The 15,447-nt window shown below is 45.2% G+C and overlaps 1 protein-coding gene across 6 annotated transcripts; it reads left to right on the forward strand.

Moving 5' to 3' along the window:
- The first annotated feature begins 662 nt into the window (after nucleotides 1–662).
- Nucleotides 663–13,304, forward strand: BTN3A3 (butyrophilin subfamily 3 member A3). Of its 6 annotated transcripts, none has more exons than XM_022562215.3 (11): nucleotides 663–774; nucleotides 1,693–1,891; nucleotides 5,200–5,289; nucleotides 5,527–5,874; nucleotides 7,286–7,567; nucleotides 9,390–9,590; nucleotides 9,773–9,793; nucleotides 9,881–9,907; nucleotides 10,310–10,336; nucleotides 10,785–10,811; nucleotides 12,338–13,304. In XM_022562215.3, the coding sequence occupies exons 2-11, from the start codon at nucleotides 1,726–1,728 to the stop codon at nucleotides 13,039–13,041; spliced, it is 1,893 nt and encodes a 630-aa protein (XP_022417923.1). In that variant the 5' UTR covers nucleotides 663–774; nucleotides 1,693–1,725; the 3' UTR covers nucleotides 13,042–13,304. The 6 variants fall into 6 exon arrangements, with proteins under 6 accessions (XP_022417923.1, XP_022417926.1, XP_022417927.1 ...); XM_022562218.3 differs by having other exon boundaries at nucleotides 668–774; nucleotides 1,770–1,891; XM_022562219.3 differs by having other exon boundaries at nucleotides 668–774; nucleotides 1,770–1,891; nucleotides 5,205–5,289.
- Nucleotides 13,305–15,447: the final 2,143 nt, after the last annotated feature.

The following is a 15,447-nucleotide window of genomic DNA, read 5'->3' on the forward strand; positions in this document are numbered from 1 at the left end:
AAATACGTGTGAAAATACAAACGTAGCACAAATAAGGCTCAGAAGGTGAATGAGGCTTCTGAGCAACACCCCAAATAAGAATTTTTCTGAAAAATGTAAAACATGCCAATCGGTCACCGGCAACACTGCTTTGGGAAATCTGAAAATTATGTTATTTGGTGATGGATCCGAGACCTGAATTTCAGAGGTGCTAAAAAAGGTGGAGTGGGTCTGGTTTCCTGTTCATACTCTCATTTGGCTCTGTTGTAAAAGATAAATCCTCCTCCACGTGCCTGTGTATGTGCAAACAGACGTTAGCAAATAGCCACAGAAACATTTTAATTAATGCACATCTTCCTCTCTTCACATGTTAAAATCTTTTTCTTCGCTACTCAGTAAATCTTTTCTGATGTAAAATAAATCTATTATCATGTAGAAGATGTAAAACAGGTATATATAATGAAAGACTGATTACACACATACATATACATAAGTGGTTCAATTAGGGAAACACAGAGTGACACAGTGTGAGAATTAGGCTGGAATTTTTCTTCACCGTGTACAATCCAATACAGTTTCAGTTTTCATTTTAAACTTCCTCACTGGTTTCTGCCCAGCAACTGATGAGAAACACCCCTTTGAGCCAATCCAAAAACTAATTCTTCCACAGAATGACCCTGTTACTGCTTTTCATAGTGAGCAGGCATATTTATTTTTCCTTTCTTCCAGGTAACAGAGCCTCTATTGATTACCTTTATTCTGAGGGCTGTGATTTTCAGATGGGATAGCCAAGAGGTAAGTGTGGGAAAATGGGTAAAAGCCAGGGCCATGAGCCCTAGAGGGAGAGAGGCTGAAGAGCTGAGAGTGGGCTTCCAGGGAGGCCCTCATCCAGAGAAAGGAATTGGTGCTTGTGTGTGAGGATGAGGGGGTGGAGGCAGCAGGACAATGCAAAGGCTAAAGACCTGAATTGGAAAATGTAAGGGAAGGAGACAACGTGAATGAAAAAACTTGCCAACTGCATGTTCTTAGGAGCTTACTGTGGTCAGAAAGGAGCAAAGGACTCTTATCTCTCTTAGTCATCTCTGGGAATCTGTTCTAAGAGATTTTAAAAAGAGATGTGCCTTAAAGATTTATATGTAAAGCTGTGCATTACAAAAATCTGAACCAAGCTACATATACAAGAGTTGGAGAATGGATACAAACACACTGTCCAATCATAAAAGGGATTTTCATACAGTCATTAGGAATCATATTTTTAATAAAGGGTTTTTATTTCTAATTGTAATAAAACTGGATCGAATTTGGACATTTAAATTGTATCTACATTTTGCTGTTGTAGATCTTACTTATGATGAACCGCTTTAAACATGAATGTTTGTGTTAATACCTGATTTTTTTTTTTTTAGCAGTAATTTCTACAAGTGGAATTTCTGGGTCAAATTATAATTTTGACAATTTTCAGGCATTTAGTATATATCTATGGCCAAAATACTTCCAGAAATAGTTATATTCCCATGAAGCAAAGTATATGATTACCATCACAGATTATTTAAATTTTATTCCTTCATATTTTTCTCCATTTTGAAGTTGTCTATAATCAGGAACAAAACCCAATAAATATCCTAAAAAAATTAGTGAAAATATATTCCTCACTCTGAGGACAGCACTGAAATTGTTACCTATATAATAATAATAATACTGTCCTCTCTCTAGCAGCTTAGGGAGTAGTTTTGAAGAGCAGAGGATATGGTGAAAGGCAGTCTTTTGTCTGAGAGTTGTCCGGGTTTCAGGCAGGCTCCAGAGAATACCCATCAGCACAGATCTCTGCTCCCGGCTCCTCTTCAACCCACCCACCCGCCTCTGCGGGCCTTGTTCTCAAAGGCAGTTCCCGGTGCACGTATCACGACAGCAGGTACTATGAATGCGGGCCTCATGCTGGTTTGTTTTGGGGGAATTGGTGTGAAGAGTTGGTATTTTATTTTTATTTATTTATTTATTGACATACAGTTGATTTACAGGAGTCGGTATTTTCTGAACAACTAATATGTTACAGTCACAATAATTATTTGTAACAATTTTTAATTGTTAAGTAAAACGTGAAAACCTTTAAAATTGAAAACATCCAAACAATTTTCAAAGTACAGGGGGCAAAGGACAAGTGTCTCTCACTCAATCTCTGAATTTCGTTTTAGCATGTAGCCCTTCAGAACTCTTTTAAGGCGATCCCATAAAAATGTATATACAAATTTATAGCTTTGTTGTTGTTCTTTAATAGAATCATTAGTATTTTTCTGCAGTGTTCTTTTTGTTTAATATATCTTGATTATCTGAGTTAGTGACTGTAAATCACTCTTAACTGCCATATCGAATTCCTTCATACAGATGAGCCTTTATTTAACTTACCAGTCTCCTGTTAGTGGTTAGAGTGGCTGGTTAGGTTGTTCATCTTTTTTTTTTTTTTTTTTTTACTTTTAAAAATAATGCTTCAGTGTCATCCTTACACATAATTCTCTCTGCACCCATGCAAGCGCTTTGCTGGACCAGATATCTGGAAGTGAAATTGCTAAGCCAATTATGTACGTTCTAAAGTTCCTATTTCACAATGTTTCATGAGTAACTGAAGTTCAAATAGGTTTTGTCACATGACTGAGATCACAAAGCTCGTGAATCATAGTGCCATGACTTACTTCCCACACCCTTTTTATTTCCAACACCTAACCTGTAGTGGGCCTGGCGCACAGTGAGTGCTCAATAAACGTTTGTTGAATGAATGAAAACACACGGGTGAGACCTGGTCTTATTCCTAACTCTCCCATTCACTTGCCTTGGGATTAAGAAGTGGTAGGTTCATAGGAGTTCCCTGGCGGTCCAGTGGTTAGGTTTGGGCACTTTCACTGCAGTGGCCTGGATTCGGTCCCTGGTCGGGGAACTGAGATCCTGTAAACTGTGCAGCTTGGCCAAAATTAAAAAAAAAAAAAAAAGAAGTGGTAGGTTCAGCCTCTGGGTGACCCAGGGAATCTGCCAGGATCTTGACCAGAGTCTGATGGAAGAGTGATTTGAACTTGGTGATGGCCATGGGTTGGGGCCTAGAGGAGACGGCAGTGTTGCTCCGCAGACGGGCACCCTGAGTCGTTTGTTGGCACACCATTCCATCTGACATTTTCAGGGAAGGAAAGAATACATGATGGGAGAAGGGAGGGGGCTACTTCTAGAGTTCTCAGTCCTGTCTTGGAGTAATCCACCTAGGTCGACTCTCAGGGTCTCTACTATTTAGGGACACAGCCAACTCTGGGGTGGCTGGGATGGAAGCCAAGTTAGAACTCCAGCTAGAATCAAGCCCGGCTAGTTGGCAAGGGCCACACACTTCCCTTAACACAAAAGTTCACAGTGATCCCACAGACCATGCCTAAAAGGAGGTAAAGGTGCTTTTCTGAGCCAGGATACATTTGGAAACATTGGTCTGGGACTGGGCAGTTGCGGGGCCCTGCCTCTGAGCTGGAAGAACGCCAGCACTGCATAGAGGTGTGAGCTGTGTTGGGCTGCTGTGTGCTTCTCGGTTGACATATTTGCCCCTTCTGTGCAAGTGCTAGCACATACATCTCCGCCCCTAAAAGGCACTTCTCTAGCAGTTCAAAGACCAAGGTAGGAAAATCATCCATTGCTGGTGAGCCCAGAGGCAGGCCATCTGCCGAGGAGCGTTGGTGATCACATGAGGAAAGGGAAGAAGGGAAAGGAATCACTTCCTTTCCAGAAATGTTTCTCCCCCAAAGAACAGGTGTTTCTCCCCCAAAGAACAATTTTTGGTGGGCCACGCATGGGATTAGCTCCCCAACCAGGGATCGAACCCAGCAGTGAAAGCGCAGAGTACTAACCACTGGACCGCCAGGGAATTCCCAGAACAATTGTGAAAAGAGTGCATTAAGGCACATGAAGTTGCAACACTTGCATGTCCAGGACAGCCTTGCTCCTTGAAACCACTTTATTGAAAAATAGGAACAAACACATTAATATAGGCAAGTCCCAGTGGGACCACAAGAGGCCAAGCTCTGCTCTCTAAGCCAGACCAAAAAAGCACTGTCATTATGGAGAAAAACACTTATCCTCATAAATTCTCCGCCTCCCCTCCTCTCCATCCATTAGTTGGATGACCACCAACTAATCTGATCATCTAAAGTGAACTAAAATGCTAGTGAGTATTGATGGTTTAATATGTAACTCCTCATCCATTCACTCATTCAACAAATATTTACTGAGGTTTCCATGTGAACCACCACCATGCTACAGGCTTCTTACACATCAGGAAACAAAGCAGACCAATATCATTGTTTTGTGGAGCTTACATTCTAGCAGGTGGAGACACACGATAAATGTATGAAATGTTCACTGGTGAAAATTCAATGGGAAAAAGAGAGCAGATTCAGGGGGATGGGAGCAGTTTGCCATAATTCTGTGGTCAGAGAAGGTCCCATAGAGGAACTGACTTTAAAGGAAAGATTTGAAGGAGGCAAGAGAGTGAGCTTGTGAATATGCAGGGAAGAGGGTTCCAGGTAGAGGCAAGGGTTGAGGTCAAGGTCCTCTGTCATGTCCTGTTCAAGGAGTGGCAGGAAGGGCAGTGTGGCCGGAGCAGAGACAGGGAGGGTACGGGAGATGAAATGAGGAGTGCGGGTCCTGGAGGACCATGCCAGCCACTGGAAGGACTTCAGCATCTACTCTGAGTGAAATGGGAGCCACTGGAAAGTGCTGAGCAGAGGAGTGACAGGATGTGACTCAAGGAATGTTCTGGATGTTGTGTTGAGACTGTAGGGGATACAAGCAGAATCAGGGGACCCAGAGAGGAAGGTCCCGTATTAATCAGAGTGTGATGGTGGAGGCTTGGACCTGGCGTAGCTGGGGAAGTGTGGGCACGGGTAAAGATTCTGAACATGTTCAGACAGCAGAGCCAAGGATTTCCTGATGGGTTAGGGCTACTGTCTGTACACTTAACATACATACTTTTATGGGAGATTTTCCATATTGGAACGCAAAGGTGAAGAGACTCCCAAGCAGACATTTTGACAGAGGAAGATCTTGGGTCATCACCCTAGTGATCCTGTGTTTCGCCCTGAGTTGGCCCTGTTGAGGTGAAGAATTCTGCGTGGAAACCTCAGAATTCCACGCAGAATTATCCATCTTCTTCCAGGCCGTATTTCTGCCTGACTCCTTGCCTCTCTCTATTTGCAGCACAGATGAAAATGGCGCTGTCGCTAGACTTCCCTCTGCCCCACCTCCTTGTCTGCATCATCTTGGTCCAGCTGCTCACCTCTTGCTCAGGTAGGGAACGATGCTGCTTTTATGTATCGGAAGCAGGCAATTACCTGTTAGCGCCCAGCCAGAACCTTTGACCGTTCATTCCTGGAAGTCCCATCACATACTGAAACTACACATGCCATTAAGACAAATGTCCTTCTGTCAGGATCCTGTTCCTCTCTAGGTTTTTCTGCCTGAGACACCCCCTTACCATCATGGCCCCAACTCCCTCTCATGGAGTTTCCCCCTTTTGCTGACTAGCTCAGTTTGCTGTGATTGGACCCCCTGGGCCCATCCTGGCCATGGTGGGTGAAGACGCTGAGCTGCCCTGTCACCTGTCCCCGAAGATGAGCGCAGAGAACATGGAACTGAAGTGGGTGAGATCCAGCCTCAGGCAGGTAGTTTTCATGTACGCACATGGCAAGGAAGTAGAAGACAGACAGACGGCAGAGTATCGAGGGAGAACTGAGATTTTAAGAGATGGCATCACTGCAGGGAAGGCTGCTCTCCAAATTCACAGCGTCAGAGCCTCTGACAGTGGAAACTACCTGTGTTATTTCCAAGATGGCAACTTCTACGAAAAAGCCTTGGTGGAGCTGAAAGTTGCAGGTGAGCCTCCGGGTTTTGTTCTGAGCTCATTCCTCTGTGGGACCTGGGGGCAGACACAGAGCTCATGCTCCAAATCCACCTCGCAGAGCTCCTGGTCGATCACCAGGTACTGCCTCCACTGCCTTCCAACTTTGTTTCTCTGAGGCCCTCGGGAAAGATGCAGGTCTTCCTCCAGGAAGAATCCCTCCTGTACCCTATCATATCAAGTAGAGAACTCCCTCCTGCTGGTGGCCAGGGTCTAAGCTGGAAAGTGGAAGGTCGGGGATGAGAAGGATAAGAAAACATCTCCTCAGAGATGGTGCGCAGTGGTTTGGGTTCAGCTGCATTCCCTGTGGCTTCTGGCGCCCCACCAGGTACACCCTGCTCTGAGCCCTGGGAGGCTGACCTGTAGGGACAGCGTCTGTACAGCAACTGTTCTCCAACCCGAGTTCCCAGGAACACCCCTGCAGTTGTACCAGTTGACTTTAATCCTTGTTGCAGGAGGGGGAGTGCATGCCACGTGGGAACTGGGGGTCTCAGAAAGAGGCTGTTAGAGGAGACTTGGTACAGACTTTGGGCTTCTGTTAGGGGATTTGGGGCAGCGTTTATGGAAATAGGCTTTGCTCTGGATTGGATGCTGTCAGGGAGGAGGGGGAGTGTAATTCTGTGGGTGGGTATCTTCATAAATTTTACCCAGGAGGAAGACTAGAGTGAAGCTAAAGCTGGGACTGGTAAAGGAGCATCGTCTCACAGCCAGGACAGGAGGATGTTTTGGTCTTCGTTGTGTTTTGGACAGTGTTCGTGTTTTTCTCTATGTTCAGACATGATTGTTGCTGGTCTTGTTTTTGTCTTGACCCGTCATAGTGACAAAGGGCCCTTTGATGCTGACGTTCCATGAAATGGCTTGTGTTCCCCAGGAGAACACCAAGACCAGGCCCATGTCCAATGTCAAAGGTTGCATTTCTCTTTCTCAGAGCATTCTCTTGCACTGTGGCTTCTGGCTGAGTTTGGTCAATGGGGAGCCATAGTTGAAGATAGAGGAGGGGAGGAGGAGAGAAGTCCGGGTACTTATGCCCCTGGCTTTCTCCCTGCAGGGCCACCTTTAGCTGGCTGCGTGCTCTTTCCAAAGATCACAGCTCCTCTTATGAAAGTCCTCTCTACGTGACTCTCTCCTTTTGGGTCTTCAAAACGGCTTCCTCTCCACCTCCCTTTGGGTTTAGGGGTGGGTGGTAACAGCTCTATTGTTCCTGGCCCTGGGCTATTGCTCTCCCCCATATAGTTTTCTCCTCACTAATGACCACCCTTTTGTAAACAGCTTCTTAATGAAACCCTACTTTAATTATCTAACGTGGGTGTGCCATACAGTTCCTGCTGAGACCCTCACTGATACTGGAGACTCCCAAGAATTGAGGCTCATTTGTCCCTTCCACAGCTCTGGGTTCGGATCTTCACATTGAATTGAAGGGCCATGAGGATGGAGGGATCCACCTGGGGTGCACATCCACCGGCTGGTACCCCCAGCCCCAAATACAGTGGAGAGATGCCAAGGGCCAGAACATGCCAGCCATGGCAGCACCTCCAGCTACAGATGGAGCGGGCCTGTATGCAGTCACATCATCTCTAACGGTGAAAAGCAGCTCTGGAGAAGGGGTGTCCTGTATCATCAGAAATCCCCTCCTCAACCAGGAAAAGACAGCCCAGATTTCCATTGCAGGTCAGTACCCTGCTTAGCCTCAGGTATATTGAGCTGTGGCTATTGGAAGAAGAAAGATGTGAACACCTGGAACTAATATAATATTATAAGTCAATTATACTTCAATTTTTAAAATTCCATTAAATGCACCTTAAAAGAGGCATATGTAAAATTTAATCTGTAGAAAATTTTTTAAAATGACAATTTAAACATTAACCAATTGAAACATAGCATAGCCATATTAAAAAGAGAAAAGTATAAAAATAAATAAAATGAAATAAAAATGAATTTTAAAAAGAAAAGAAAGAAGGAGGACGTGTGATTCTCTGTGCTGAGTTTGCAGTGAAAACGAGGCACTGAGCAGGGTTCCAGAGGTGTCTTCTTGCTCCGGGGATGTTTTTTTTTCCCTGTTATAACGTCACAAGTATTTACTGAGCATTTCCTATGTGCCAGAAACTGTGACAGGCAACGGGAATTGGGGGAGAAGTGGTAAAGATCAAATCCTTAAGCAAAGACAAATGACAAAATGAGGGCAGGGGGAATATGTACAACTCATAATTTAGAGAAAGCACTAATCTCCTTAAAATATGAAACAAACCAGTAGAAAAAAAGCAAAGGATATGAATTATTCGTTCACAGGAAAGGAATGACATATGAAAGTGTCCAACCTCACTCAATAGAGAAATGTATATTAAAACATTTTCCACTTGTGAGACTGGCAACAAGATAACAAAACAGTGCTGGTTGATAAAACATTCTGATGGTAGGATTGTGGGGAGACAGTCACTCTTAGACATTTTTTGGTATACATAATTTGATATATTTTTGGTATGAATTGGCACAATTGCTATTGGGGGCAATATAGCAATATATATCCAAACTACCTACTTATTGATCCAAAATCCCACTTCTAGGAATTTATCTGACAGATATGCTTGCATGTGTAGAAAACTACCCATGTAAAAAGTTATTTCTTATAGCATTAACTATAAGAGCAACAAGTTAGCGACTATGCAAATATCCATTAATGGGGAATTTTTATGCAATGGAATATTGCCCAGCTCTGAAAGGAAACACAGGCATTCTGCCTGTACTAATATGGAAAGATTTGCAAGATACAATGTGAACAGAACAAGCAAGACACAGGGCAGTTTATACAGAATGTTATCTTTGGAGTAAACAAGAAAAAATAAGAATACATTTATATTTTTAAATTTAATATACTCTTGCATAGCACTCACTATGTGTTTATAATGCTTTATAAACATTAATTTTATGCTTTAACCTTATGAGTTAGGTTTTGTTATTCTATTATTATTATTATTATTAATTTTATTATCACCCCCGTTTTACAGATTAGGACACCTGGAATAGAATGGTTAACTAATTAGTCCAAGGTCACACTGCTAGTCAGGTGGAGGAATCAGAATTTGAACCCAGGCCCCCCCCAGCTCCCAAGTGCACATTCTTAGTCACCATACTAGGCTGATTAAATGAGTCTAATTAAAGGAGACGAGCAGAGGAAGTGAAAAGGAGACTTGGGTGATGTTTTATGTTTTTTTAATTTGATATTTGAATCAAGTGAATGTAACCTATTGTAAATTTTAATTAGAAAAAACTTGATTGCGATGCTCAAGTATCACATTTACATGTGAGAGGCAGACCTTTCAAGACAAGTAATGGTATTTGCTATTGCTATAACTATAAACCCTTACTAGGGTTTACTGCAGTCTTCCCTAAAGTTCTCTGAGAACTTAGGAAGAGAAAGATCATTTGACGGGAGGAGATAAACTCCATGAACCCTGTCCTGAGGGTGAGAGGCTAAGACTGGATCCCATTGCAGATCCCTTCTTCAGAAGGGCCCAGCGCTGGATCGCTGTCTTCGCGGGGACGCTGCCTGTCTGTCTGCTGCTCCTCGCAGGGGCTGGTTACTTCCTGTGGCTACAGAGGAAAGAAAAGAAGGCTCTATTCATGGAGAAAGAGAGAGCAGAAGAGGAAAAAGAAACAGCAAGGGCAGAAAAAGAGCAGGAACAAAGAATAAAAGGTATCTGACCCCGAGAGGGCATCTAAGGCCTGTGCCTACAGGAGGGAGCCGGACTACCTCTCTGCATCCCCATCCTGTGCACCCAACCCGGCACTAGGTCATTTTTAAGGTTTATATTCTAGAGGTCCTCCTCCTTCCATCCCCATAACAGTACTTTTTTTTTTTTTCTGCTTCTTTTCCAGAGACACTCGAGTATGAACTCAGTAAGTTCTGATGCCCCCAGGGACCCAAGCTCATCTTCCTATCCCCCACTGGGCCTCTTAATGACTCATCACCTTCTTCCATTGCAGAGTGGAGAAAGATCCAGTACATGGCTAGTGAGTGGCTCTGACATTTTCTCCAAATTCTCATCCAAGACTGTCTCTGCAAGAGTATTTTCCAGCCAGTTTCCTCAGCCACTAACTCTGCCCTGGGCTGAAGGAATGTTCCGGATCCTTTTTCCCAAGAAAAGAAATATGGGAGGCTGATTGGGGGGAAGTGGTTTTTGGGGAGAAAGGAGGAGAGAATCATGAGTGTTTTGTTTGGTTTTTTAATGGAGAAAGGGGCCTTCATTCCCCCTCCTTCCCGCCCCCGTAAGGAAGAGAGGGGAGGAGAGAGTTGAACGGCAGAGGGAGGAAGTAGGAAGGGTAGGTGGTCAAAAAGAAGGAGAGATGGGTGCAAAAGGAGGAGAAAGGAAATGACGGAGTTCAGTTGACGTCTCTGCCTTTCTTCCCTTGTAGGTGGGAAGAAGTCTCAGGCCTATCCTGGTGAGTGACCTGGATGTCCTCTGAGTTTCCTGGCTCATGTGTATAAGCATTCAAACTTTTTCCCTGCTGTGTGACGCATTGGCATTCCCAGTAGGAATACTCAGATCTAACCAAGAAGCTCATTTTCTGTGGGGAATACCACCCCTGCTTTTCTGCAGCCTCAGAGAGGCCCTTCAGATACAGCATCTCGGCACTTTCAGCCACTCCCCACCCAGCTGGCACACAAGCACACAGCCTACTGTAGCCTGGCCATGTCACCTGCAGCCCCAGCATGATGAGGAAGTTCACCATTTTTGAGACCTTTTATGCCTAATCTGTCAGAGCTGTAGAGGAAGGAAGCTGGATACTGGAAGAGACTGAAGGGACACAGAAAAGGCTTATTGAGGAGAATGGGTAAGGGAAAGATCAGAATTAATGACCTTTCCTTATTGTGTCTCCTTTCTTTCAGAGTGGAAGAAGGCCCTCTTCCAAGCTGGTGAGTGAATCACTATGTCCCCTAGGACAACAACCCGAGGGACCATATTCCCTTTTTCTTCTCCAAGTCTTGAGATTCTGGGACAAGTCCCCATGACTGGGAGAGTTCCGGGCAGATGACTTGAGGCCTCGATCTCAAGGCTGTGCCTATCTCCCATGCCCTGCCACTGAGAGCCCAGAGAACCAGGGAGAATTGCTCTCCTGGGCTTCCATAGACCTTTATGGGAAGGAAGAGGCATCAAAGGTGGAGCTGAGGGGAAGGACAGGCAGAGTGAACTAATACTACAGGGAGAGCGAGGATGCAACGTGATCAAGGAGAGAAAGCAATGCTCAGAGATCTTGTCCTTTCCCAAGCTCCGTATGCCACCTCCTGCCGCTGCGTGTCCTCAGGTCACTTGATGTTTTGAGCTTCACTCTCCTCAATTTTAGACGATGATTGTAATTCCTATTTATGTGAGAGTTGAGGTAAAGACTAAATGAGCTCATGAATGTGTGTTTGGTCAAAAAAACAGGAAGAAAAGAGATGGTCTATTCAAAATGGGTGGTTGAAGAGGGTTTAAAGAAGGAACTATTTACAAAGGCAAAAAAGAGAGTAAAGGGAAGCCGACAAAGGAACATTCCGTCCCCCAGGACTCACAACAGTGGGGAGCTGTCACCACCCCTGGGCCTGAAGAGATAGGGAGAGGGTACAGCCCAGAGGAAGCTATAGCTCAAGGAGAGGGCTGCCTGAGAAAAGTCATCCTTTTGTTAGAGCATCACCATCTGAAGCTGGCAGGGAAGAAAGGGGAAAAAATAAATGCTGTGCCTTCTTCTTCCTCCTTCCAGTCTTCAGCTAGTACCTCCCATTGGCCAAATCCAGCAGGCGACCAGAGGCAAGAGAACCCAGTGACACTGTCCATAGAGGACAGATTCCCGGGGCCCAGAAGAGGGTGGAGCAACATGGAGAGTGGGTCTGGGAGCACATAAAGCCCCCAACATGGCCCTTAGCACAGAAAAGGCCTGGCAGATTTTGTAAGATCAGGCCACTTCCTCCATGCCCAGCCCTGAGCCAAATACACAACATGTGTTGTCTTCCTACCCTAGAGATTAATATTTTTATCCCCATTTTTCAGTTAAGAAAGTTGAGGCTTAAAGATATTATATAGCTTAAGTCTATGGGAAAAGAGAAAAGGAAAAGACATTCAGTTCATGAGTAGTGCAAGGATTGAAATTTAAACCTATGTGCCTATGAAGCACAGGTGGGCAGAGTCATATCGGGGAGGGAAACAGGAAAAAGGTAGAAGGAAAGAGCCAGCTCCAGGTGTCAGTTAAGAAGACCCTGACCCTCATCACCCTCCTCTTTCCCACTGAACTTAAGACCCCTGATGGCTTTCTTTTGGTATTGCTAAGGGGGTCACATTCAGGGCAGGTTGGGGACACCCAGCTCTGGACTTGGGCTTCTTCAACCAGACCCAGGCCTTGAGGGCTGAGGCTCTGAGATCTAGGAACAATGGCTGACCCATGACCCCATCCCCAAACTTTCTGCAGCGGATGTGATATTGGATCCGAACACAGCAAACCCCATCCTGCTTGTTTCTGACGACCAGAGGAGCTTGCAGCGAGCAGACAAACGACAGAATCTGCCAGACAACCCCAAGAGATTTGATTGGCATTACTGTGTGCTTGGCTGCAAGAGCTTCACGTCAGGGAGACACTACTGGGAGGTAGAGGTTGGGGACAGGAAAGAGTGGCACGTCGGGGTGTGCAGGGAGAACGTGGAGAGAAAATGTTGGATTAAAATGACACCCGAGAATGGCTTCTGGACTATGGGGCTGTCTGATGGGAATGACTATCGGGCTCTCACTGACCCCCGGACCAAACTGACAATTGCCAACCCTCCTCAAAAAGTGGGGATTTTCCTGGACTACGAGACTGGTGAAGTCTCCTTCTACAACGCCGCGGATGGATCTCATGTGTACACCTTCCCGCACACCTCCTTCTCTGGGCCTCTGTGGCCCGTTTTCAGGATTTTGACCTTGGAGCCCACTGCCTTGACCATTTGCCCAGCATTGACAGGAGTGGGGAGTTCCAGTGTTCCTGACCTAGAGCCTGACCTTTCTCTGGAGACCCCCGTGGCCCTGGGCTCAGCTGATGAGAATGGGGAGCCTCAGGCTGAAGTAACGTCCTTGCTTCTCCCTGCCCAGCCTGAAGCTGAGGGCCTCTTCCCTACCAGCAACAAATCACAACCGTAAAATACCAAAGACACACACTGTGTGAAGCACTTCACTAATATTAATACAATTATTTATTCCATATGGACAGTTGAGTTTGATACTGCTTTATTGTCTCCTTTATATGGAGAAAGAAACCAGGGTGCAGAAAAGTGAATTCACTTCGCAAAGGTCACTCAGCTAGTAAATGACAGCTGTGATTTGAATATAAAACATTTACGGATGACGTAAGTGTACTGGGGGTTGTGTCAAAGCTTTAAATAAATGTTCTCCTTTAATCCTCACAGCAACCCTGTGATATAGCCTCATTGCGCAAGTGTGGAAACTGAGGTAGGGCTGAGTTAAGCGACTTATATAATTCATCAGTTAGTGCTGCCGGGGGATGTTTGGCCCCTGTTCCCCACCTCCACCCACCCTCTACCCGCTAGCCTGTTTTCCAGCCCGACTGCCCCTGTGGGGAAGGGACCATGTGCAGCCCTGAGTGTCCCTTCCCAGGGCACCCCAGGGTAAGGATCACTGTAGGTGTCTATGGAGGCCACACCCCACTGGGTTCCTTCAAGGTCAACAGTCAGAGCCATAGGTCCAGCGCTTCGCTGCATTGGCTCTGCCAGGTGAGTTGGTCCAGAGAATGAATTCACAGTGACTGCATCACACAGGACTGCAAAGGGACTAAAGGCCAAAATCTTAACTACTAAAGGGCATGAGTACCACCACCGCCCCACCCCCTCTCCACCTCCCCACCCCCCCACCCCCACCCCCCCGGCCAATGTGATAAGTAATCCCGGAGCCAGAAGCAGTCCTCCTAAGTTTAAGGTCTCTAGAAAGCCTAACTTAATACCTAAAGACTGCCTGTGGAACAAGAATTTGGGAGGAATGAAGCTAGATGAACTTTAGCAGTATTTTGATCACACTGTAGAGTCCATCTCCAGGAAAGGGATATTTCCACGCCTGACTGATTTTAACGAATGTTCCTTGCAGCTGACGGGTACCGGGCAGAAGTTACTCTTCATTATCATCACTATTTTGTTCACCAGTGTATCCCCTCTACCGGGCTGTTGTGGTCTTGCACACACCTGCGAACTTCCCTCGGGGAGGAATCAGAACCAAGACAGAACACCAATATCCAGTGCAAATCAAAAGTAGATTAGTGATAGGCGTTTATTAAGCACAAACCGATCGGGGCCTCACCAAAAGAAGGGTGAGACCCCGAGTCTTGTACAGGTGTGGTTTTTATATCCCAGGGTAACAGGATGTTCGTTCTAATTTTGAACTATTGGGTCGGCCATCCGGAACCCAGTGTCTTCCTGTTCACATTATGCTGGGAAGCAAAGCTCAATTTCACAGCAGCCAAGTCAAACGGTTAGCAATAAAAGCAGTTACAGTACAAACGGTTTTAAACCAAAACATTTCATCATTAATTCCAAGTATTACAATCTAAACTGTATGTTCTGGGACAGCGTGTCCCGTCACAGGGCGTGTGGTTGTCAAGTTACCTTTGTTAAATAAATGTGTTAATAATCTTCACTCTTCAACTGAGCATTTTCTAGATTTTAAGCCCCTACAGTTTACTCACCACAGTTTCACAATTTACCTCACTGCAACATTTTCACAAAGTCCTTATCGTATTAGTTTTCTATTGCTGCCATAATAAATTACCATAAATTTTGTGACCTAAAACAAAATAAATGTATTATCTCACAGCTTTGTAGGTCAGAAGTCCAACATGGGTCTCAGCGGACTAAAATCAAGGTGTCTGCAGGCTGCATTCCTTTCTGGAGGCTCTTGGGAAGAATCTGTTTCCTTGCTCATTCAGATTGTTGGCAGAATTTAGTTTCTTGCAGTTGTAGGACTGAGACTGTCATTTCCTGCTGGCTGTCAGCTGAGGGCTATTGCCGGTTTCTGGAGGCTGCCACGTTCCTCAGCTCGTGGTCCTCTTCCTCCAGCTTCAAAGCAGTAATGGCAGATTGAATCCCTCTCAGTCTTTGAATCCACCCTGTTTCTTCTTCCACTGAATCTCTTTGACTCTCCTGCCTTTTTCCACTTTCAAGAATTTATGTAATTAGATATGTCCAACCAGATAATCCAGGATAATCTTCCTATGAATCCAAGATAATCTCTCTACATTAAGATCCATAACCTTAAGGTCTCTTTTGCCATGTAATGCGTCATAATCACAGGTTGTAAAGATTCTGGTGTGAACTCTTCAGGCTGGCACACGTAGTCACAGCCTCGCTCACTCTGGAGGAGGCCTCTGTCCTGTATACACTAAGGGCCGCCACGATTGGAGATTCCCGTGAATCTCAACGAGTGACTCTTTGGAAATTTTATCTGTAGCCCTTCGTTCACTTACTAAACCCAGGTATACATGTCAGAGTGTCCTTTTGCAGAAAAGATAATTCTCACTGTTGATGATGTCTGGTGAACTTT

The sequence above is a fragment of the Delphinapterus leucas genome, chromosome 10 (assembly GCF_059928025.1).
Source record: "Delphinapterus leucas isolate spDelLeu-1000000601 "Yukka" chromosome 10, BTC_Dleu_Yukka2, whole genome shotgun sequence".
In the NCBI taxonomy this organism is placed as follows: Eukaryota; Metazoa; Chordata; class Mammalia; order Artiodactyla; family Monodontidae; genus Delphinapterus; species Delphinapterus leucas.